This window comes from Panthera leo, chromosome C1, assembly GCF_018350215.1.
Source record: "Panthera leo isolate Ple1 chromosome C1, P.leo_Ple1_pat1.1, whole genome shotgun sequence".
NCBI classification, from domain to species: domain Eukaryota; kingdom Metazoa; phylum Chordata; class Mammalia; order Carnivora; family Felidae; genus Panthera; species Panthera leo.
In genome coordinates this window covers 206,134,570-206,158,332 of record NC_056686.1, presented here as the reverse complement: position 1 = coordinate 206,158,332, position 23,763 = coordinate 206,134,570, and the positions used below count along the sequence as shown (strand labels likewise).

The window sequence follows — 23,763 nt, the reverse complement described above, 5'->3', positions numbered from 1 at the left end:
TAGAGCTTCTTTTCACAATACAGGTACCTCAAAAGAAAGTCTGCCTGGTTATCTTGCCTTGTGAACCTCGTTTAATGGCGCTCAGCTGAACAGATGGTGTTTGATATTCTTCTTGGTGTCTCTTCAGACACGGTATATGGTACTTGCTTGATTGCAAACAACAGAAATAAGTCAGACTGACTTAGGCTGCTTGATGAGGGTGTTTCTGGTAAGGATGCTGGGGTGTCTGCCTCGCAAAACCCCAGTCTCGGGAAATAGCTCTGCTTTGGGCATGAGGGACTTTCACCTGGACCGTCTGCAGCTCGTTTCTCCTTTTAATAAGTTGACTTCATACATTCTGCAATCCAAATCGCAAAACATATGACCGGAAACAGCCATTTCAACTACTGGAGACAGTGATCTGTTTTTCTCGCTCCTTGTTTCTGATTTCCCAAGGGAGGAGCTGATTGGTTCAGCTAGGGTCAGACGCCCATTTCTGGTCTAGCCAGTTGTGATCGGGGCGGGATGTGGAGAAGGTTGGCAAAGGTTCCATTGTGACCAGTTGGCAGTGGCCGGAAGACAGGGCATGTTGTACACATGGCTGTTCCTACCCCGAGGCCTGTGTTCAGCTCTTCTACAAAGTAGTCATTTGCCCACTGTGCTACTGGGTCATCTTATTTATTTGGATGAGTGAAGGTCAACGTCTAAGTCTTCCTTTATTGTGATCTAATCACACGCAGGAATCTGTACAGGTCTTAATTGCAGCTGGACAAGTCCTGACAAATTGATACACTCGTGTAACCAACTCCCCAGAGCCCTGCCATTGCCCTGAAAGTTCCTGTGTGTCCCTTTACATTCTATCTTCCTCCCCAAGAAGCAACACTGTTCTGATTTTTATCCTCATAGACCAGTCGTACTTGCCTTGAACTTCAAACAAGATGGAGACCCGTCGTGTCAACATTTAGCCTTCTGTATTTTAGTTTAAGGTGAAAACATTTAATGAGTGCCAGCTGTGTGCCAGAGTCGGTGCTGCTGTTAGAAATAGGAGAGGGATTGGGACAGAGCTCACAGGAAGGGACAGTGGGATGGCTGGGACTCACTGCAGAGGCAGAGCGTGCCTGTGCGGGAGGAGGCACGAGTGTCCCAGGGGTTCTGAAGAGGAAGAGGCCTGGAGCTTGGAGGAGGTTCCGTGAGTGGAGGAGGAAGGGTCTTAGTGTTCCTTATTGTTCTTCTGACATGAGCCAAAATACCAATCTTTGGCTATTCTGGTCATTTGTCATTTTCCTGCCTGTGTACAGGATTTCCTCATCTCCCTGTGTGTGTTCTGATGAAAGGAGAGGCCCAGAGACCTGGCGTGGGGTGATTTCCCCCCGGGGGCAGGAAGGCTGGGACTTATCAGAAATGAGCACTGCTGTGGGCTCTGCTTCCCATGCGCATCTGTCCCGCTACTCCAGAAGCATTGTCGTTCCGTCTGTATCTTCTGCTGTCCTCATTTGGCCCAGATGGCAAGCAACCAAATTTGCACAGTTTGTTTTTTACTAAGAAAAGCAGTGCATAGTTCTCCCGTTTTCTTGGTGTATCCTCATATAATGAGATTTTATGTATTATTAAACTCACTTGAAATCCTGACTGTGAGCTACTACATAACTTGCCATATGTGGTCATATATATGTAACTGTAGATCACGTGTGTGTGTGTGTGTGTGTGTGTGTGTGTATGTGTGAATAGTGTATGGACTACATATAATGTATTATGTGCTGTACTTGTGGGTCCTGGTGTATTTCTCTAGTTTGTCCACCTGATTAACCTTATGAGGTCATTTGGGAAATACTACTGAAAATAAAATAAATAATTACATTTCCCTGGAGCACAAAAGAAGATAAAATTACTAAAAAGTACTCTTTCGTTCTTTTCTCCACAGAACCATTCGAGTATGGCTGAAAAGAGACAGCGGTCAGTACTGGCCCAGCATTTACCACACAATGGCCTGTGAGTAGCTGAGCTGTTCCACTTGAGGAAAGTGTGCCTAATGCCTTTGATGATTCATATTTCAAATACTTATTTTTTTGAGAGCAAGAAAAGTGTGTCTAATGCTTTGATGATTCAAATTTCAAATATAATTTTTATTTTTGAGAGGGAGAGAGCGTGCCAGGGAATGGGGGGGTGGGGGGAGGGGGAAGAGAGAGGGAGAGCACCTTAAGTGGGCTCCGTGCCCAGTGCAGAGCTCCATCCATGACCCTAGGATCATGACCCGAGCCGAACGCGGGAGTTTGATGCTCAACCAATTGAGCCAGCCAGGCGCCCCCGATGAATCAAATTTCAAAATGCCTGATTAAAAGGTACTACTAGGGGCCCCCGGGTGGCTCAGTCGGTGAAGCACCTAACGCTTGATCTCAGCTCAGGTCACGATCTCACAGTTCATGCCCCATATCAGGCTCGCGCTGATAGCACAGAGCCTGCTTGGGATCCTCCTCTCCTTCTCCCCCTCCCCCTCCCTCACTCCCCCCCCCCTTCTCAAAATATATAAACATTAAAAAATTTTTTTAAACAGTGCTACTAGATTTCAAAATGAATTTCTTAGTTGCCTCATACCCCAACAGACGATGCTAAATCGCGGGAAGACTTCTTTTCTTTTGCAAAGGAAGTTGGGTCTGCTGGCTTAACTGAAGCTGAGTTGAGCAAAACTGAAAAAAGAAAGGAGAGGTGGGGGGAAGGGCATGCCCACCACCCCCAGGTTTTCCTCTGTTTTTATTTTGCCAACTTGCATTATTAGTGACCGTGTACTTGGTAATAGCTGATCCTGGCACTAAAAACGAGCTCTGTGCACCCCCCTGCCTTCATAACCAGCCTCCGGCCCGGTCTTTTCACAAACTTCCAGTACTACTGAGAGATTGGGTCCAAAGTACAACCCTTTCTACGCAGAGAACTTTCTCAGGAGTTAAATGTGTTCAAAAACTCAATCTAGAAGATACAGCCTTTGCACTGGGATTTTGAAATCACCCTGGGATGCAGTGACTTAAAATTACACTTAAGTTCCAGCCCTTTGTGCAGATGTCAGCAGCACTGCCTTCCTCCCCCCCCCCCCCCCCCACACTCCTTCTCTTCATCCTTTCTTGAAAAGGAAGCCCCGCAGCAGAGGCCTGGGTGCCACCCGGGCCCAAGCTGGGCTTGGATCCTGCCGTCCCAAACGGCCACATAGAAGCCATCCTTGGCTGCTAATTCCTTAATGAGGCATTTTCCTCGGTTAAGGGTTCCAGTATTCAGAGGACCCCCTAGGAAAAGAAAAAAGGCTTTGGGGCCTGCTTGATGCTGTGTTACGTCTGAACACCGCTGTAAGGTCCTTGCCACTCGCTGTACACGCTGTTGACTGCGTTCACAGCTTAAGAGTTAGCCCAGAGCCAGTGGGGCGTGTTAGACACTGATTCCGAGTAATCAGTCGGGGTCATCCTTCCGAGGGCCTCTTTCCTTGGCTGCGCTTCCTCCTTTGTCTCTTGCAGTGTGTGTGTGTGTGTGTGTGTGTGTGTGTGTGTGTGTGCGCGCGCGCGCGCACGCGCGCGTGCATTCGGGTCCTGCAGTCGTGCTCAGAAACAATTAGTAGTCCGTCAGGAGTTTCCTTTTTTCTGCCTGCCCGGGACAGCTTGGGCAGGCTGCGCACCTCCTCTGTCTTGGTGGTTAGTCACTGAAAGCGAAGATACCGGGACAAAGATAACCATTACAAAAGGAACCATAAGACTTTATGAGACGTAGCACCTTAGAAGACTCCGCGAAAAGCTAATCATAATTGAGGACTATGGACTGACTGTTGCCCGCGTCCGCACACATAGGGAGCGTGCGTCACCTTGCCTGTCCCCTCTCAGCGGTGATGACCGATGGCTTGGCAGATGTACTCGTGGAGCCCGTCTGGGAAATTTTCTGGGGGGGGGGGGGGGGTGTTGGAGCAGGGTAGAGGCGTCTCTCAGATGGGTAACTCCTCACCTGCAGTGGCCCAGTGATGGCCCTGACGGCCGGCAGTAGCCACAGCCCGAGGAGGTCCTGCCAGTGCCGGGGAACATTTGTCATCCTCGTGGACAGTCTTGTGAATGCTGCCACTCTTATTCCTCCCTCCCGTCCCCTCCTCTCCCCCACACCTCCACTTCACATTTTGGGCACAGCTTCACGTCCCCAAGTCCTCAACCTTGGAGTCGTTCGTGCTCCTTGGAATAGAGACTTTGTCCTGTATTTTGCTCACTTACTCCTCGGTTTGTGTGCATCCCAGATATTTAGTACAGCTTTGTAATTTCTCTCCCCAAACCTGGCAGTGGAAGTGTGCGCTCTTTCTTGGCTTTTAGGTCTCGGGCCCGTGGCGTGGGCTCTCTCTGTTGCCATCCCTTGCTAACCTGGCTTAAGTGTCCCCCCTGGAAAGTAGCTCCCAGAATGCTGCGGCTGGAAAGACCAGTGACAGCTGGTGAGAACAGGCCCAGCCTCTCCGTTGTCGGTGGCTGCCACCCCCATGTTTGCACCCAAACACATTCAGCTTAGTGCTTCCGGATGCTTCTGTGTTGTGCTCCACTGGAACTGCGTCCCTGGTGAAACTGTGAGAACACCGCCGGCAGAAAACAGGGCGAATGAATGCCGAGACATGACTGTTTCGCGATGACTTTTGTTCCCAAACGGGTTTCAAAATGTGACAAGTGGCAGTTGGTTCTGAACACCGTCTGCGGGTTGTCTGGTCGAGGACGCGCGAGAGGCCATCCACCAGGTGAAACTCTTTCTTGGGGCCTGACAGAGTGAAGGAAGCCGCCCCTTAGCGTGCCGCTCTGTGCACTCGAGTCGCTCTGTCACTTTACCTCACCGAGCAAAAGGGACTTTCAGAATCTGCTCTAGCCAAGGGAAAAACGGTCCCTCCTCGTGTCCACATCTGCCAGGTGACTCGTGCCTCATTTTTTCGGGTAGGACCTTTCTGTGAAATCGCACAGCTCTGCAAGGGAGGGGTCTTTTCACCGTTTGGTCAGCGAGGGAACCGATGCCAGAGGGGTTAAGCCCGTGGCTTGTGGTTGGGATTCCAGTCCCTGCCATCTGGCTCCAGAGCGATGCCACCCACCGCAGTCACGGGGTGGGCACTGACTTTTCCTGCAAAGGGCCAGCCAGCTAACATCCAGACATTGAAGGCCACACAGCCTCTGTGGCAGCTGCTCAGCTCTGCCGCTGTGGCATGAAAGCAACCATAAACAATGCATAAATGAAGGGAAAACCCAAAAATACCTTTATTTACAAAACTAGAGTTGGAAGCATATGAGTTTGGATGGCAGCGATGCCTTTTTAAAAGGCCACTGAGTTAAAGATGTATGTGTTTTGCGTGTTTATAAAACCGTGTGAATATCCAAACTTTTTTTTTTTTTTAATTGCTTATCTCACTAGAACCTTCCCTTCTAGAAAAAAGCCAGGACAGGGGCGCCTGGGTGGCTCAGTTGGTTAAGCGTTCCACTTCAGCTCAGGTCATGATCTCATGGTTCGTGAGTTTGAGCCCTGCGTTGGCTCTGTGCTGACAGCTTGGAGCCTGGAGCCTGTTTCGGATTCTGTGTCTCCCTCTCTCTCTGCCCCTCCCCTGCTCGCTCTCTCTCTCTCTCTCTCTCTCTCTCTGTCTCTCTGTGTCTCTCTCAAAAATAAAACTTGAAAAAAAATTAAAAAAGAAAAAAGCCAGGACATCTTTAGATGCCAAACAAATAGGGAAGCTTTTTTTCTTCCTTTTTTAAATGTAAGAATTCTCTAGCCTCATAAAACTACTCAGCACGTTGTAAATTTTACACGAGGGAGGATTTTACATATTTATGGACAGTTTGTTATGGGGGGGTTGGACATAAAAAGAATCGAAAGAAGCTTAAAACTAAAGTGTTAAGATTTTGTTCCAACCTAGAAGTAAGCAAAAATGACGACAGTGAATCTGAAATCATCAACACGTGTTTGGTTTGCCAAAGATAATTTTATGATGGTTATTGAAGAGCACGGTGAAACCTTGGATTGCAGATACCTTGTTCTGTGAGTGTTCTGTAAGATGAGCAAACATTTCTCATGAGTTTTTAAAATTTTTTTTAATGTTTACTTATTTTTGAGAGAGAGAGAGAGAGAGAGAGAGCAAGCAGGGGAGGAGCAGAGAGAGAGAGGGAGACACAGAATCCAAAACAGGCTCCAGGCTCTGAGCTGTCAGCACAGAGCCCGACATGAGGCTCGAACTCATGAGCCCTGAGATCATGACCTGAGCTGAAGTCGGACACTCAGCCGACTGAGCCACCCAGGCGCCACATCTCATGAATTTTAACTTGATAAACAAGCGATATCTTGCAGTACAACAGTAGGTGATGCCAGACATCACATCACAACTGAGCCGATGGTTCTTGAAATTCGCTTTGATATCTGAGTGCTTTGGATTATAAGCACGTTTCCAGAATGAATTATGCTCGCAAACCAAGGTTTTACGGTACATTACACTAAGATACATATACCTTTGGGGTTATAATTCTTAAACTCGATTGTTCTTTTTTTTTTTTTTTTTAATTTTTTAAAAACTTTTATTTGTCTGAGAGAGACAGGCACAGCATGAGTTGGGGACTGGCAGAGAGGGAGAGAGAGAATCCCAAGCTGGCCCCACGCCACCAGCACGGGGCCTGACGTGGGGCTCTTGCTCACGAAACCACAAGATTGTGACCTGATTCGAAACCAAGAGTCGGATGCCCAGCTGACTGAGCCACCCAGGTGGCCCTAAACTTGGTCATTCTTTCTAGTCCCCCAGTTCAGTGTGGTGGATGAGGGGTACGGACTTCAGTCTGTGTGCACACTGCGGTAACACCTGCCTTCCAGCTGGGTAGTTCTCTGCACTTGAAAAAGCCTCTTCCCATCATCTCATCATGCAGCCATCTATGTCTTTGCCTTCAGGTGCAGTCCAGTGTTCGAGTTTACTTTTGTCCTTCAGTGGAAAATGTCAGCCCTTTCTAGAGAGAGAACCTTAAATTAAACCATTTTCAAATGGTAATGCCATTGATAAGATTTTTTTTTCTTTTACTTTTTTGTAAGAAGGGTTACCTCAAAGTAAGCTCAAGTTTCACGGTACGTATTCCCTCATGGTGGTTCTCGCATGGTCAATTGAAATTCTTTAGGCTGCAGCGAACCCAAACATTTCAAGTGTTCCATTTCACAAATCATTTTAATTCTGATTTTTAGCAGAAGGAGATGATTTGGAGTTTCTCCTCTCTGTGACTCATTCTCTGGAATGAGAAGGAAGGGAGAAGGGAGGAAGGGAGGGAGGGAGGAAGGAAGGAAAGAAGGAAGACAGATAGGTAGAACCTGGAAAGGGCTGTGGATGTGAGAAGAAGCAGGTGCTAGCCCAGTCATATAACACCACTGTGCACCTTACCACTGCAGTACTCCAAACTGAGGCCGTGTGTGTCATCGCAAAGGGACCCCCCCTCCCCGCCTTTTTTTTTTTTTTTTTGACCGTCGGAAGAGAAAACATAATCCCAAAGTGGCTTTCGTAACTTGGCTCACATATGCTGTGGAATCGGAATTCTGGCGCTGGGAACCCCTTTTCCATGATTCCAGCCACTCTGTTACCTGTGATGGGGAAGGGGGGTGGGGCAGGACGGCCTGCTGAGTTTAGGGAACAGATTTCTCACTCCGAGCACCGAGCACCAGTCTGCGGACTTCGTAGCCTACAGGTGGGCATTCCAGCCAGATGAATCCGCATGCCTGCTTGCTCCGTTCAGAGATGCAAAAACAATTGAGGAGATTTTTTTGAGTTGGAATTTTATTTATTTATTTATTTTTTTATTAAAAAAAATTTTTTTTTTTAACGTTTATTTATTTTTGAGACAGAGACAGAGCATGCACGGGGGAGGGGCAGAGAGAGGGAGACACAGAATCTGAAACAGGCTCCAGGCTCTGAGCGGTCAGCACAGAGCCCGACGCGGGGCTCGAACTCATGGACTGTGAGATCATGACCTGAGCCGAAGCCGGCCGCTCAACCGACTGAGCCACCCAGGCGCCCCTGAGTTGGAATTTTAAACTGCAGCAGCAGAAAGAACTTCAATAGGAACTTCAATAATGGTTAATAACCATTAACTTTTCCGTTTACATCGTTATTTTCTACAGAACATTCTTGCCCTCTTTTTTAAACCTAAATCGTGTATGCTTTTTAAATAACGTGTTTTGAACAATGACTTAGAATGCGTAGCTTTGCCTTTAATATGGTCTTTGTCTTTCTGGCAGCTCCTTGCTCTGCTATGGCTTACCATCACGACAGCAGACGGATATTTGTGGGCCAGGATAATGGAGCCGTCATGGTAGGTCGCTTCCTGAGTGCATGCGTTACATTGCCCCCCCCCCCCCCAGCGTTCACGCCCGTTGGACGGTTGGAATAAAGAACGACGGATGCCTGATTGTTTGGCATCAAAGATTTTTTTTACTTCAGTATGGGTATTAGGCCTAAAAATGGATTAATTTTAATTAGTGCTTATTTTTAAACTGGTCACGGAGCTCAGAATGTTTTCATGATTGATAGTTTGGTGTTCAGCCTAAGCCACAAAGCACAGCTTTCCTAAGGTGAATGTGAGGCCTACAGCAGCCCCATCCTTGAACCGTGAAGGGGGCCAGGCGGGGGGTGGGCATGACGGCCTGTGTGCACACGCGTGCACGTGTATGTAAGTGTAACCGGGGAGAGGGACAGAGGGCAAGGTTGGTGACTGGTCATTGAGCCAACAGCTCATATGACCGTTTAAGGCAGCGCTTCTCAAACTACCTGTGGCGAAGGGCTAGATATTCAAAATTTCAAGTTAGTATAGATTGTAGGTATTTTTACGATTCTAATTGCGTGGGTGTATGTATGTGTATTTTCTTAATGGAGGTATAATTCGCATGAAATTTCGCCAGTTTAAAGTATGTAATTCACTGGTTTTGTAGTATATTCACAAGATTATACAACCATTAACCTTCTCTAATTCCAGAACATTCTCACCACCCCCACCAAAGAAACCCGTACCCGTTAGCAGTCACTCCCACGCCTCCTTCTCCCAGCTCCTGGTAATCACAAATCTGCTTTCCGAGTGCAGAGATTTGCCTGTTTTAGACATTTTATGTAAACAGTCACATAGGATGCGTTGCCTTTCGTGTCTGGCTTCTTTCACTCAGCATGTTTCCAAGGTTCATCTGTGTTGCGGTTTGAATTAGCGCTCATTCCTTTTATGGTGGAATGGGATTCTGTCACGTGGGCATAGCAGCCCTTCACGAGCCTTTGTGCTTCTTCTGCAAGGCTGGCAGTCGTGTCCCCCTTCCGTTGCTGGATTTAGTGGTTGGAGTCCTCGCTGTTTCTTCCTGGCTCCAGCTGAATGGGTGTCCATTTCCTTGGTCTTTTCAAAGAACCGGTTTTGGTTTCAGTGTTTTGTTTTTTTTTTTTTTTCTTTTGTTTTTCCTATTGTCCGTTTATTTATTTCAACTCTAATTTTATTATTTTCTTCCTTCTGTTTGCTCTGGGTTTAGCTTGCTGGATTGATATTTTTGACACCACCTTGGAGCCAGTGAGAACATCCACGATTTCATCCTTGGGTGTGATAACAATATGCTCAGCACCAGGGAGGGGCTGGGGGGCGATGGGAGAAGCAGTCTGAGGCCGGGTCGTGTCGGGCCTGGTGGTTCTGGATAAAGTTTTAAGTTTTGTTGTCGACTCTGTGGGAAGCTCTGCGGGGCTTTCAGCAGGCAAGTGACAGGATATCATTTATGCGCTCAAATGATCCCTGTGGCTGCTTGGTGGAGAATGGATCAGTTTGGGGGGGCAGCAGGAATGGAAGCTGGACGGTCAGGCTGTGACCCTGGGAGAGAGGACGGTGACAGGGACAGTGGACAGAAGTGGGTGGATTTGAGGTGTGTCTGGGAAAGGTCGGTTGTGGGGAGGGGAAGAAGAGGAGGAGGCTGGTGATAGCCAGGTTTCTGGCTCGAGTCACTGGGTACACAGTGGTATCACTTACTGAGAAGACAAAGGCTTGGGGGCGTGTGGGGAGGGGACATTTGGAGGGAGAGAGGACAACGAGGAACCCAGCCGTACAGTTGAGAGACCAGGGGGATAAGCAGTGGCCGCCCATGCCAAGTTAGCATCAGATATGCAAGCCTGGAGCCCATTGGGAGCCTCGGCTGTAGTCCTCAGCATCGAGGGTGTTTTTTTTTTTCAGCTGTAAGAATGGCTGTGTTTACCTGGGGAGAGAATGAGCAGAAGGTAGGGAGAGATCGAAGAAAGAGGTGAGCCATTCCAGAGCGGTGGGGAGCAGGTTTAAGAAGCCAGGGGGCTACGTACAAGGCTTGTCTTAAATGGCTGCAAGATGAGGAAGTCTCTGCCCCCCCCCACCCCGAATCTTAAAAGTTTTAAATAGTGGCCTTCACTGGGTTCAGTCACGTATACTGTCCAGATGGTCCCAACAGCACGTCGCCATCAAGGCTGTGTCCTTGGGACAGCCTCTGGGAACAGGGGAGGCCAAGTGACACACGCTTACCAGAGACCAGGGAAAAGGGTGAGGGGCCTCTGACTGCTGATTGCCAGGGCCCCAGTTCACCGGCCAGCTGGTGGTCATGTCCTCTCAGTGACCTCTCTCGACAGCGAACCTCAGGGTCAAGTACATTAGGTCATCACTGCACGAAGGGGAGCCGTTGAAGAGCAATAAGCCGGGGAGCATAGACTCGTCAGGTTTCTATTTTTGTGAGCTTAGCGTGCCTGTATGTGGAGTTCAGGGGGACAAGGGTGAAACTGAGCCGGCCCGGCTAAGAGGCTACTTCAGGACCCCAACGTGAGGCTGCGAAACACTGGGGGCAGTGCTGGAGAAGAGGTGATGGCTTCGAGAACTGTCTGGGCAGCAGGCTTGATGTCTGGTGGGATGTGGGTGCTTAACAGAGCTGTGTGAAAATGGCTTCCAGGTTTTTAGCCAGGATGGTGGTGGTGAGCGGTCAGCTGCCCTCTAAGAAAAGATGCTGATACAGAGGGGAAGTTGATGAGGTCCATTTTGACAGTTGGGTCCGTGGGCCTGAACCTCAAGGGTTTGGTCTGGAATTGGGAGTTCTCTGAACATAGGTGTCAGCGGAAACTGCTAACAGTGGCCGGGCGGCTCCAACAGGTGGGTTGAGAAGAGCCGAGGGCCAAGGTCACATTCCCTGGGAATAGCAGGAGGGGAAATCAGAGGGCTCCGAGCCCATGGGGGAGACGGAGGCGGAATGGGCAGAGCCGGAGGACAGCCAGCGAGGACGCTGTGGCCGTGGAAGCCAGAGAGGCAGGGAAATTCACGTGGGGGTGAGTAACTGTCAGGTGCAGCAGAGAGAGGATGAGGTCAGGCCTGGAAGATGACCCTGGGGACATCCCAGGAAGGGAAAGCCCTTTCTCTGCAGTAGTGGCAGCGCCGTGCGGGCGGTGGGTGGAAGAACGACCAGGAGAGAGCAGCTGGAGGGCCCGAGGGCAGCCAGTGTGGGCTGATCTCAGAGAAGGGGCCGAAGAAAGTCGGAGGATTGTTGAAAACAGTTTTGTTGGTTTTTTTGATTGTTTTGGTTTTGAAGCGAAAAGATAAGAGGCCTCGAGTGTGTGGAAGAGCCAGGGAGGAAGAAGCCGGTGGAAAGGACAGGCCCCCTGCCCAAGCAGTTCACTCAGCGGCGGGCAGGGTCAGGCTTGCTCAGCTCCTCGCCCGTCAGTCTGGGGCTGCGGTGAATGCCTCACGGAGCCGTAAATGCAAATGTTCTCGTTTCTCTCCTGAAAATTTTATAGGAATGCCGTGCCAATGTGCATGCACGTGTGTAACCAGAAGCCACGAAGCACAAATAATTTCTCCAGTGGTGGCAGTGGTTGCGCATTGATTTCTCCAGGGACCCTTCTTGTGGCTCCCGGTTCAGGGGTAGATTATAGAACAACATAGAAAAAACACACAGCTCTTCAGTGCAAAGGGGCAATGTGAATCTGGTTTACTGTTCATTAGCACATGATCTGTAGATTTTCCACCCAATACAGATGAGTATATATACAGTGATATATACTAGTACATTTATACTGGGCATATATACTGTATATTATATATATTATCTTACATCTGAGGATATATAATATATATTATAGTACATATATGAACACACACACACACATATATATGGTAATATATACTGGTACATTTTTGTACTTTCCAATACCAAGATGGAGAGCAAGGGATCAGTATTCCTTTGTGAGTTTTTTTTTCTTTTTGTCAACAATTCACAATGTCCATGTTACTTAGAGTCTTAAGAACTTATCACTTAGCATCGATCAATAGAATTCATAGTGCTTTTTCTTTAGAGTTGTGTCTTCGTTTTATGCTGAAGCTGATTTTTTCATTAACAAGTATATACTTTTATTTTTTCCTATTTATAAAGTATTGCCCTGTCTATAAAAAATTAGGAAGATACAGGGTATTTTAAAAAAGCAAACCACCCACAACCTCTACACTTCCTTTTTTTTTTGTACGTGTTCTGTATGAAATATACGTAATTTCCCCCTTACATTGCTGAGGTACCCAATGCCATATTTTCAGTGTAGCTGAGAACTCTGTTCATAATGGGTCTTTGTAATTTTGCTTTACGGACGTCATCTTGAGGAATGCTCAGCCTAACCAGGACTGCAAAATTAACAAGCCCTCCTCTGCAGTGGAGGGAGAAGGAATACAAAGCTCTCACTCGCAGAGGGAGAACTGCAGAAAAGTACTGTGCTGGTCCGCAGCACCTTCCGTATTCGGTCTGGTCCCCAAAAGAACTAGTGGCTTGAGGACAAGCCTGATGAAAGAAGCAGTTCCATAGTATTCTTCTAGAGTTAATCTTGAGTCCCACCTCTGGCCATAGCTAGGTTTGGATTTTCCTTTGTTTTGAAAGTTAAGTTCCTGTTTTTAAAACCATGACTGTTTTCTTATTGCATGTGTTTACTTTTAGGAATTTCATGTTTCTGAAGATTTTAATAAAATGAACTTTATCAAGACTTACCCAGGTAATTATGATACACACACATACTTACATATATATGTGTGTAGATAGACACACACAGAACTAGAACACTGCCTCTTATGATCAAAATTAGGTTTCACGTGAACTTTTTAGTGGTGTTTCCCCAATTATACAGGAGGCTATTAAGTCTTAGAGATATTTGCCATCCTTTCCTGCTTATCCCCGTTCAAAATTTTCTATACTGTTCCATTGGGTGCATGATCGGATTTAATTTACCCATTCTTCTATTTTGGAGCATGGGTAGTGCTTCCATTTTTCGCTAACACACACTGACCTGTATGACAGTGTATATATACATAGGTAAGCGTATGAAACATTCACACGCGCACACACACATACACAGGTATGTGTGCGTGTGTGTGTATGTGTGTGTGTGTCTTGACTGTTATTCTGACTCTAATCCCCTAGCCCTGGGTTACTTCTATTTAAGACAGATGCCTAAAAATGGAGTAGCTGGCTCAAACATTAACAAGTTTTTTAATGCTCTAGATTTCTTTTATAAACTTCTTCCCAGCAATAGTGTGAATTTTTACAATCCCACGAGTAGCTGAAAGTATCTGCTCATCAAATCTGTACAACGTTGCTCTTACAAATGTTTTTTGCCAGTTTGATAGTCAAAAAGTTCTCAGTTTAAAAGTTACTTAAGCTTTATTTAGTGTTGATCATTTGTGATCTTTTATGAATGTCTGTTGATGATTTTGCCCATATACTCATAGAGTTGTAGTGTTTTCGAATTAATGTATGAGAAAGAGTCCCTCAATTCTTTTGAAGCAGCCTGTACAGCTGAGAGCAAGGTCAAACAGTTTCTCTGTCCAGCCTCTAACTTCATTCATCAGACTGGGCATTTATTAAACACCTGCTGCATGCCAGGTCCTATACTAGATGAAGTAGACTAGACAGGTTACTGCCCTAGTGTGGCTTGCAATCAACCTGGAAACGAAAGTATTTGACAGGTCACATGATAGAATGCCTTCCTTTTTCTCAGCTGTTATTTTGGAATACAGAACTCCACACTTTGTCTTTATAAATAACAAAAAGTTTCAGACAAACAGAAAATATTCCAGAATCAAAATGCTTGTACTATTTTTTAATTTCAGAAAATTGAACTTCTCCTGCTCACAATGTCAGTGTTTTCTAAAAGGTCAAAGTACTAAAGTGATAGACTATAAAAAAAAAATTGTTCCTTTAAGAAAAGACTACCGCATTCCATATGGGACTGATAATTAATAGCAAAGGAAAAATGTTTGTTCTCTCGAGTACAGCCAAAAAAAAAAAAAAAAAAAAAGTCTGTTCTTTGATCTGTTGTTGGAATCCCTCTTGAGCATCAGTCTTCAGTGAGCTGTGCTTCCCATCGTCCACCCAAGTAGGGACACAGGGCAGCTGGGCCACGGAAAGAAAGCGTGTGGTGCTGAGCTGGGGCTGGGAAGGTCATCCGAAAGCTGGCTCGCGGAACCCCGGGCGTTTCCGTGGTAGGGTAATTGAGACCGTGAGCCCCCAGGCCAGCCGGCTCGAGAAGGCGCGCGCCTCCGTTGGGATTCGGAAGGTCACGTTTCTTCGTGAAGGGCGCAGACTTCCCTTTGTGTTCCCGCAGCTCATCAGAACCGAGTGTCTGCGATTATCTTCAGCGTGGCTGCCGAGTGGGTGATCAGCACCGGCCACGACAAGTGCGTCAGCTGGATGTGCACCCGCAGCGGGAACATGCTCGGGAGGCACTTCTTCACTTCCTGGGCTTCGTGTTTACAGTATCCTTCAGCGGGCCGGCCCTTCCCCTGCCCGGCGCCTTCTTGTCGCGGCCGTTCCTTTCGAATCTGATCGTGAATTGGCGGTTGAGATCCAGGGATTGAGCGATTCCTGCGTACTTCACATAAAATCCAAGAAGTTCTGTGTCCGCGTTTCTTTGGTATAGAGTTGGTTGGTTTACTAAAAATCATTATCAGATGAATTGCCGTTCTCTGCCGGGAAGTACTGTCTGTTTTTAATACAAAACCTTGGAAACCTAAACCTCCTTAATCAACCCCCCTCACCCCCTCATTCCTTTGCATTTCAAGGTGAGAATAAAGACCTTTTTGTTGAATAAAGAAAAACAAAAAGGGGGTCGATCTTTTATTCGATCATTTGCAGACCCTGAAAGAATATAATAAGGATTTGTGACCCTGGAGTTCATAAATGGACTTAAAGGAGTTTTATAGTTGCTCGGCGTGTATGTGGAGGGGGTTCATAATCCATTTAATATTCTCAGAGATGCCTTAGGGTCCTCAGAACGCTAACAAATTGCTGCTTTCACAGTTTTCTACTACTGTCTGGAACTTGTTTCCTGTAGAATTTGCCCTTAAAGGCGACCCGTGGCAGCGGTGTATCTCAGGGACGGTGCGCTCAAGGCTGTCAACAGGCAAATACCCCCAGAGTAGTTCCTTTTCCAGAGTTGGATGTCTGGCGCGGTAAATCCCTTTTTTCCACGGAAAGCCTTTATGAAAAATGTTTGCTACAAATGAATGCACAGCATGAGGTCTTTACAATAAGCATTCAAAGCAGTACCATACATTTGAGATTCAGATAAGGGAAAAATACTTTGATTCGTCCTGTGCTAAGGAAGTGTTTCTGTCATGGGTAGGCTTCTCATATGGATTGAGAGAAAATGGTGCAGAAGCACAAAGGCACAGCCCAGGCTGTGGTGTTCTTCTTGACCTGTGTTTTGGCACTGAAGCAATGGGCAGCCTGATGTGTTTTAAACGGCTGCTCGGCCACCAGTTTCTATGGCCATTAAGTGACCGAGAAAGTAGTGAGTTGCTGTCAATGGTTCGTGTATTTTTAAAATTTAAATTTACTGCTGTTCAAATAACTGCATTTTGGATGATTAAAACCCTCCACGGCAACTTAAAATGAGTCATCCTCTGCACCTCAAGCTGTCTCATCCAGGCCAAAAGAAAGATGGGTTCGCGTCTGTATTTGCTACCAGTTTTGCATTATTTCCAGAGATATTTCATAAATAGCCATTTTGTTCCAGTTCTTTCTTGCTGTTTTCATTATTGAGTGTTTTCCTTTTTGTACTTAATTACAGTTTGATTATGACTACCTGTTTTCATGTCTGTCTTCTCTGTCAGCTCTTACCTTTTTTTTTTCAATACCCTAGAGTATTGGCTGGAATAGTAACAGGTACTCAGTGAATTCTTGTCAAATGAATGAGTATTAATTTTCCCAAGAATTCCGCCTTGAAAAGCCTTTTTTTTTTTTTTTTTTTTTTTTTAAATATGTGTTGCCCGAATTTCAGTTGGGTATTTCTTTGTCTCATAGTTTTAGGCTTGTGCTTACTTCCTTAAAGGGCACATTTTTCAATTTTACAACTTTCGGATGGATTGTGTTATATATCCTTGACTGCTTCTCCACAGATATGATTACGATACTCAGTATGCTTTTGTTGGCGATTACTCTGGGCAGATCACCCTGCTGAAGCTTGAACAGAACTCCTGTTCAGTTATTACAACCCTCAAAGGACATGAAGGTAGGCTGTGTGATCACCCACGGGTTCTTCACCTAATCTGGGCATCCGGATTTAGTTCTCGGCCCTGGGGCTTCATGAATGATCAGCTCCTATGACCTGTCGGTTCCGGTTTGATTAGCCAGATGGGGGATATAGATCTAAAAGAGTGAAGGCTAACTGTAAGTAGGCTCTTGGGCTGGGTTCCGTGTCGTCAAAACCCTGTCCAGATGGTTCATGTGGATAATACTGTCTATTTTGTCTTTTTAAATTAAATTATTTTCAGAAGATCTTTTAAAATTCTTACAAATGGTAAGACCTTTGGAAGAATGTTGTATTTTTTTTTTTTTTTTAATTTGTCAGTTTCTAGGACACTGAACAAGAGCTGGTAGACAATACAATTAGGAGAGATGTCTGGGCTGTTCTGCTTCTGCTTGGTTAGCGACGGAGGGGAAAGAATGGGTGGGATTTTATCATTTCTCCAGTGCGGTGAGTTGGTCAGGCTCTAGGAAGAGTTCTAAAACTCACTTGGCCATTTTGGGTAACAAATTAGACACTTGAGCACCGTCTGGTTTCGATGGAAGAATGGGGGATTTGTTGAAAGAACTAATGATGAACTTACTTATGAAAATAGTGTTTTAGGTATCCTACGTTCAATACACTCTATACTCTGTGCTTTCTAGAGAATCTATTTGAGTGAAAACGAGTCTGTCAGATCGGGGATCTTGTAGAGCAAAGGGGGGTAAGTAAGTTAGAACGTATTCGGGCAGGAAGGCACAGCCCCTAAGGAAACCACTTGTGTTTATGACTAATGGTCTCATGGTCCCCAGGCTCCTGAGTGTTCTCTGGGTTGCTAAGGACAGACGGGGTTCTGGGGACTGCTTAGTAGTGTTTATAGCGAAGGACCATGTTTATCTGCTGTCAGGCCTCCAGTGAAGTGTACAGGGCACAGCATTAAATAGGGTCAGGAGTTATGCACAGTTGTTCCCTGAAGCCAGTTTTGCAGAACGCTTCTTTTTTTCCCTTATGCTAAGTCTCTGTGAGAAACTAGTTTCCGTTGTTTGCTTTTGAATGTGACTTCATCGGTTTTCTCTACACCTGCCAGAAGTGTTAACTTGGGTGACTGGCTCGGTTTTATTGACAACTTTTTCTAGGCAAGCAGTGATCAATAGAACCACCGAGAGAGAAATCTGTTGAAAGAGAAAACTGTAGAAAGATTTCTCAAGGGTATCAAATTTGTCAAGTTTAGCCAAGATAGAAGGCATAATTGTGTGCAGACCATTTTGTTTTCTGAGACCCTTAACTTAATTTCCTTACACATATGCATCTTGAGGTAAGACACCTGCAAGGCCCCGGCAACCTGGAATAATCTAGATATTTATCTTCCCTAAGTTGACCACAGTAATCTTCACTGTCTCTTGTCATTGAATATTGTCCGCTTTTATTTTTTCCCCTCAAAAGCTTTTTCTGAACTAACCCTTCATAAATATGTATCTTTTTTTTTTTTTTTTTTTTTTTTTTTTTGGTACAGAACGAAGAAAAATTCCTTAAACATCTTTGTGTTCAAAGTAGTTTGATGTCCACCTGCAGATCACTGTCTCATAACTCTGGGTGATACGTGTGCCGTGTCTTCTCCGTGACTCGTGATAAAGTGTTGAAGGCCCTTTCGCACAACAAAGATACAGTTTTACTCAGGGGCTCAGCCGGGCCTGGTTCGGTCTGGCTGTTGAGCGTGTATGCGCAGGTGCAGGGCTGTACTTAACCTCTCCTCTTTCTCACCGTAGGTAGCATCGCCTGCCTCTGGTGGGACCCTATTCAGCGGTTACTCTTCTCGGGAGCCTCTGACAACAGCATCATCATGTGGGACATCGGAGGCAGGAAAGGCCGCACACTGCTGCTGCAGGGCCACCAGTGCGTGACTGTTGGTGGGGGTGGGGAAAGAATCTGAGTGTGGGGGAGGCGGGGCAGTATTAGTATTCTGATACTCTGTTTTCCAAACTCCCGTCTGTGAAGGCAGCCATATGCTGGGGCTCACTCTGTCCACCTTTAACTTGGACTGCTTTTCTGTTAGCCCTGCGTGTCTGGTATTATAGACGCCCCCCCCCCCCCCAAAAAAAAGAGCCCAGAGTCTTCTTCCTTCTTTGTCCAAAGAGCACTTGCCACCTGTCTGTCCCAAGGAGTCATCCTCTTGAAATATCTGCTTAGGGCACAGGTGGGTTAAGGACTGCGGGTGAGAACTTTGGCCGGGGAAGCTTGCACGGAATGCCATGCTAAGCCAGTCTGGAACTGGATGCCTAACCGGTTTGGTTATTCTGAAAAGTAATGTGCGGGTGTGGTTTGACACAGGCCCTGTCACCTGAGCCATGATGTCGCATTACTCAGGTTCTTGCCTTCTAGTGTTCAGAGGAAGAGGACATTGGCCTTTCCTTTCCTCGCTCTTGGGTAGGCTGTTGCTGTCCACTGTAAGCAGAGTCAGGTTGCAAAGTAGCCGAGGAACGATCCTTCACACAAGTCTGTAGATCAGGAGATTGTTTCCGGGTTGCGTTCCAGTAAGGACGTCACCCCTCCTTGCTCTTCGTTATGAACAAGTAGGTGAATCTTGCGTACCCGAAAAGGAATGGACCACAGGGATTGGCCCAGAGGGCTGTAGCCATCGTCTTCTCTGTGGCCTGCGATGCTGAATGACTGATTTGAAAGTAGTGTTTCTTTCGTAGAAACTCTGATGCCGTATAGTAAGTTACAGAGTCATTACACATCATCTGACTAAAGTGTATGCCAGAGGCCACATTACCGTACCTGAAAGTGGCAGAATGCCGGTTGCTGGTTCCAACAAGGGGCGAGATTTGAGCCTGTGTTTTTCCACGTCGAGACAAGTGACCGATGTGTGTTGTTTGCAGTGACAGGGTGCAGTCCCTGTGTTACCTTCAGCTCACAAGGCAGCTCGTCTCCTGTTCGTCGGATGGCGGAATCGCAGTGTGGAACATGGACGTTAGCAGAGAGGAGGTAAGGGAACGAGCAAGACGAGGCTGGTGTGGAGGGGCCCCCCCCACAACCTGGCTTCTTGGGTTCCCACCCTGCCGGCTGTCAGTGCCGACTAGCACAGCCCCGCTCTGCGCCCTCATGCTCGTTGGTTGTCGCCTGACGGGCTCCAGGGTGTCACTTGGCACTGCACCCCTGCCCGTTAGAGGGCTTCCACGGCGACCGGCACTGCCCGCAGACTGCACGAAGGCTGTTTTCAGCCTGGAGACGGTCCCCGGTGCCGCTGGGCGCGAAGTGGGCCCCACAGCGTCCCTGTCAGCGGATGCTGGGAGAGGGATGCAGCAAGGTGCTTTTCGTCTCCCTGGGAAGTATGTCACTGTTCTCTGCTTTTATTTTCTACCGGGTGGTGTCCACGTAGTGTTCTTTTCAGCAGACCTGAGTTCTGATTGGTTTGCGTGGCTAACGAGTTGTGGGGCCTCGTTTAGAGGAGTGTCGTCGTTTCTCTGTCTGTTCACTCTTCCGTGAAGTAGAGTCATCCGATGACACCTTGTAAAGCCGCTTCTGGTTCTTTGGACGGATACTCTGATTGTCTAAACAAACTCGCTGTCTTTTTTTTGTCTTTTTTTTTTTTTTTTTTAATTGAGAAATAGTCAATGTATATCACTGTATTAGCTTCAGGGGTACAGTGTAGTGATTGGGCATTCGCACATACCGGGAACGATCACCGCAGTGAGTCCGGTTAGCATCCGCCACCGCAGTTGCAAATCTTTGTTTCTTGTGATGAGAACTTTCGCGAGTCACCCTGTCAGTGACTTCGAAGTACCCAGCGCGGTTTCAGCCTCCTGGCTGTACCTCACGCCCCCAGGACTTGCTTCTTTGACAACCTGGAAGTCGGTACCTTTTGACCCCCGTCACCCGTCGCACCCTCCCTCCACCACCTCCTCTGGCAACCGCCAGTCTGTCCTCTCACCTGTGGGCACCTCTGTCTTTTTTTTTTCTATTTTAAACAATGCTGCAGTGAGCATTCATGACCTCGTCATTGTATGATTGTTCAGCTATTTCTTTCAGACAAATTTCTGAAAGTAGACCCTGCGGGACAGGAGATGTGTACGTTCTCCATGCTTTTTATGGATGTTGTCAGATGACTTCCAGGCAGGATTTCCATTCTCACGTCTGCCAGCGTGGGTATTACCTGTCTTTTCCAACCTGGGATGTAAGTAGCAGAAGAGCTGACTTTTTGTTGACTCAAAAGAGAAGATTTTAGAGTTGAGGGACCGAGGACTCCGTTTCAACTTCAGAAACATTTACTGAGCCCCTCGAGGGTGGCTCCGATGCCTGGAAACAAGGGCTTGCCGCTCCTGCGTGGCACTGCCTACTGCGTGGCGTGAGGTCACGTGGTTTGCTCAGGGCGCTGTCCTGTATCCAGCGCGGAGGCCCGCGTGCTGGGCCCCGTTGGTTGGGATGCCACCGTCCCACCAGATTCTGCGCGTGACTTGTACCACACGTGCCACAGAAGACGTAATCCGGGGGGTTCAGTTTATTAAAAAAACAGTCACGACGTGACTCGTTTCCAGACTTCACGGCTGCCATGCTCTCGATGTCTTCTTGCCTGCAAGAAGCTTGGAATCTCCTGAAGGAAACAGACTACCCCCGTAAATAATAAAACGAAGTTCGTAACGTGAAGTAGTGATTGTCACCTTTTTTAGTAAACTTGTGAGACCAAACAGAAAATCTTAAGAGTCGGCAAAATATTTTGGTAAGGCTTAAGCTGACTTGTTATTAATTATCTATCACGTTGGCGTAATATTACATACAGTTTTCCTTGCAAAGATTTATTTTAACTGTGTTTTCCAGTAGCTGCTCTCGCAGGCATCAAGAGCAAACACCTAGCATACTGCTCAATTTCCTGGACTCTTGGCCCGTTGTATTTCAGTCTTATTCTGAGCACACAGACCGCTCAGAGGCTGTGTTCCCGGGGTCGCGTGGGAGGGCGACGCCTGGGGCCAGTGCTGCTGGAGCGTCTTCTAAGAGCTCATCCGCTTGGATTTCAGTCCACTATTCTCATTCTTGGCAAATTCTTTTAGAAAAAAGTAGTTAACAAAATAAAAGCAGGATTCCCCCCTTCAAGGGTACACGATTGTGGAGTTCATTTGTACGTCTAGGGAAAGAAAACACATCGCCCAGGATGCTTCCTTTGTAGGCGCGTCTCTTTTCAGTCATTTGTGGAAGATTCCCCCCGATCACATGCGTGCTGGCGGGTTCCACGTCACGCTCTGCAAGCTTCTCTCTCTCAGTAGTTGACAGTGTTGGTGGGGAAGCAAATTGGGTCAAAAAGATGCATTGTTTTTAGTAGTGTCTCTGTCTCTGTCTCTCTCTTTTTTTTTTTTTTTTTTTTTAAACCAGCTGAGTATATTGCAAAGGGAAACAGCCCACAGATACAGAAGGTTCTGGCCTGGGAGTTAGGGTTTGTACAATTTATAGGTCTTCCTTAGGCAAGGGCACACAGAATTAGTCCCAGATTCTCTAGCCCCACGCTGCTTGGAATTTCTTACTGAGTCACTGGGAAATACTGATTGGGGCAGGCTGAAAGCAAATTTGCCCCCTTGCTAGCTCATAATTAGCGGGGCTCCTTTTTGGAAGTTGACCTGCAATATAAATGAGTAAGTAATAATTAGAATGAACCCACTTCAAGAGAGAACCTTATTTTAAACTAGTAGATCGCGGGCTGTTCAATATGGTGCACATTAGTACCATGCAGATTATTGCAACAGTTGGTAATAGCTGTGCGGGGGATTATTCTCGTTACGTCGCCCCTTTTGTGCGGCACAGGCAGATGGGACAGTATGTAAGGAAGAGCGAAACAGTGCTTGATTGGCGTTCTCTTCTGCTCTTCTCAGGAAAGAAAAAAAAAAATTCCCTTTAGAGAATAAGCACAGAACAGGATGGTTCCTGATAGCTTGGAGCATAGCACTGTATCCTATTAAAAGAAAGAAAGTTGCGGGTGCTTCTTACAACAAAACGCTCCAGAAAGCCTGTTTACTTCTGATGTTGTCTTTTGTGTGTCATCTGAAGTTGCGGAAAGCGTACCTTTCTTCCCTGGAGCCCCTCTCCCCACCCCAGCTCAGTCAAGGAATGTTCTTTCCTAAGCCCCTAGACGGAATTGTATGTTCCTGAGGGTAAGGGCTCGGCTGGAGTGTGGCCACGCCCCAGAACCACGTGCGGAGAGCCTCACGTTCAAAGAGAGAAGACCCATTCGGGGATGCTGTGTCGAGTGCGGCCGGCGAGCTAGGGTCTCCTAGACGGCCGGCTACGCACTAGTCCCCTACGGCCGCTTTGCCGCCAGAGCCACGGTCTCTTTGCTCGCACCGTGGGGGTGTCGCTGCCGCGTGTCTCCTCGGGTTGTGTTGAAAATCAGGTGGCGTCAGGCACAAGAAATACTTGGTGCCCCGCCCGGACTCCTGGGGCACTTGGGACGCCAGGCCCCATGCACACGCTTCCCACGCGTGGACTCGCCCCCCTCCCCCACCTCACGAGGCGGGTGCTCCTGCTGGGATATTGGATATTGCTGCTGTCAAGACACCCTGAGCTTTCTTCCACGGGTGTGTGGTGCCGCGTGCGTCCCGGACCCGAGCCCAGGCAGCGGCACCTGCTTCCCCTCCCCGCGGACAGACATCGCCATGCCGTGGGTGGCACGACCCGCCGTGTCCTCCCTCAGGGGCCTTGTTCCCGAGCAGCCTTCCCCAGCCACCATACCCACCCCACCCCCCCGCCACTTCTGTTGATCACAGAAGCGGAAGAGGTAATTCTGTAGCAAGGCCGTCCTCCTTCCCACGTGGGTGCATGTCTCTGTCACCCTTTTCTTCGCCTTCCCTTCTTTCCAGTATTTCTCCGGTTATCCAGAGAAACCTCTCTTCTGTCCGAGCCCACTTTGTGCTATTTGTGGTGCTCCCCATCCCCCAGAAAGTCCTTTGCAGAAGTTGTTTCTCACGACGTATCTAAAGTAAGAAACAGGAAAGCCCAAAGTCCTGAAGCAATAGGAAGCAAAAGAAGGACGCAGAGGCACTTGTTCTTAGCCCCCCGAAGTCCCGGCTTCAATCTTGGAGGCTCTCCGTCTTACTGACGGTTTTAGAAGGGTCGGTGGGGCCGGTGCAATGCGGTGGCCGCCGTTCTCCCATCATGGTCTCCTCTCACCAGGTGTATTTTTCTGGAGTGTGCACTTTCAAGATCAAGAAAGAATCATTTCTTCGCAGTCTTTGGCCTGACAGAAATTCGTGTTCTCTCCTCTTTGTATCGCACATATGTAATGACAAGTG

The 23,763-nt window shown here is 47.4% G+C and overlaps 1 protein-coding gene across 2 annotated transcripts in view; it reads left to right on the top strand.

Moving 5' to 3' along the window:
• Positions 1-23,763, top strand: part of WDFY1 (WD repeat and FYVE domain containing 1) — a 45,864-nt gene that overhangs the window by 14,300 nt on the left and 7,801 nt on the right. For both annotated transcript variants that reach the window (XM_042950303.1, XM_042950304.1), the window contains exons 2-8: positions 1,901-1,968; positions 8,218-8,291; positions 12,925-12,979; positions 14,588-14,738; positions 16,383-16,495; positions 18,256-18,382; positions 19,369-19,474. In XM_042950303.1, coding sequence (XP_042806237.1) covers positions 1,901-1,968; positions 8,218-8,291; positions 12,925-12,979; positions 14,588-14,738; positions 16,383-16,495; positions 18,256-18,382; positions 19,369-19,474 — 694 coding nt within the window. The remainder of the gene's footprint in view (positions 1-1,900; positions 1,969-8,217; positions 8,292-12,924; positions 12,980-14,587; positions 14,739-16,382; positions 16,496-18,255; positions 18,383-19,368; positions 19,475-23,763) is intronic.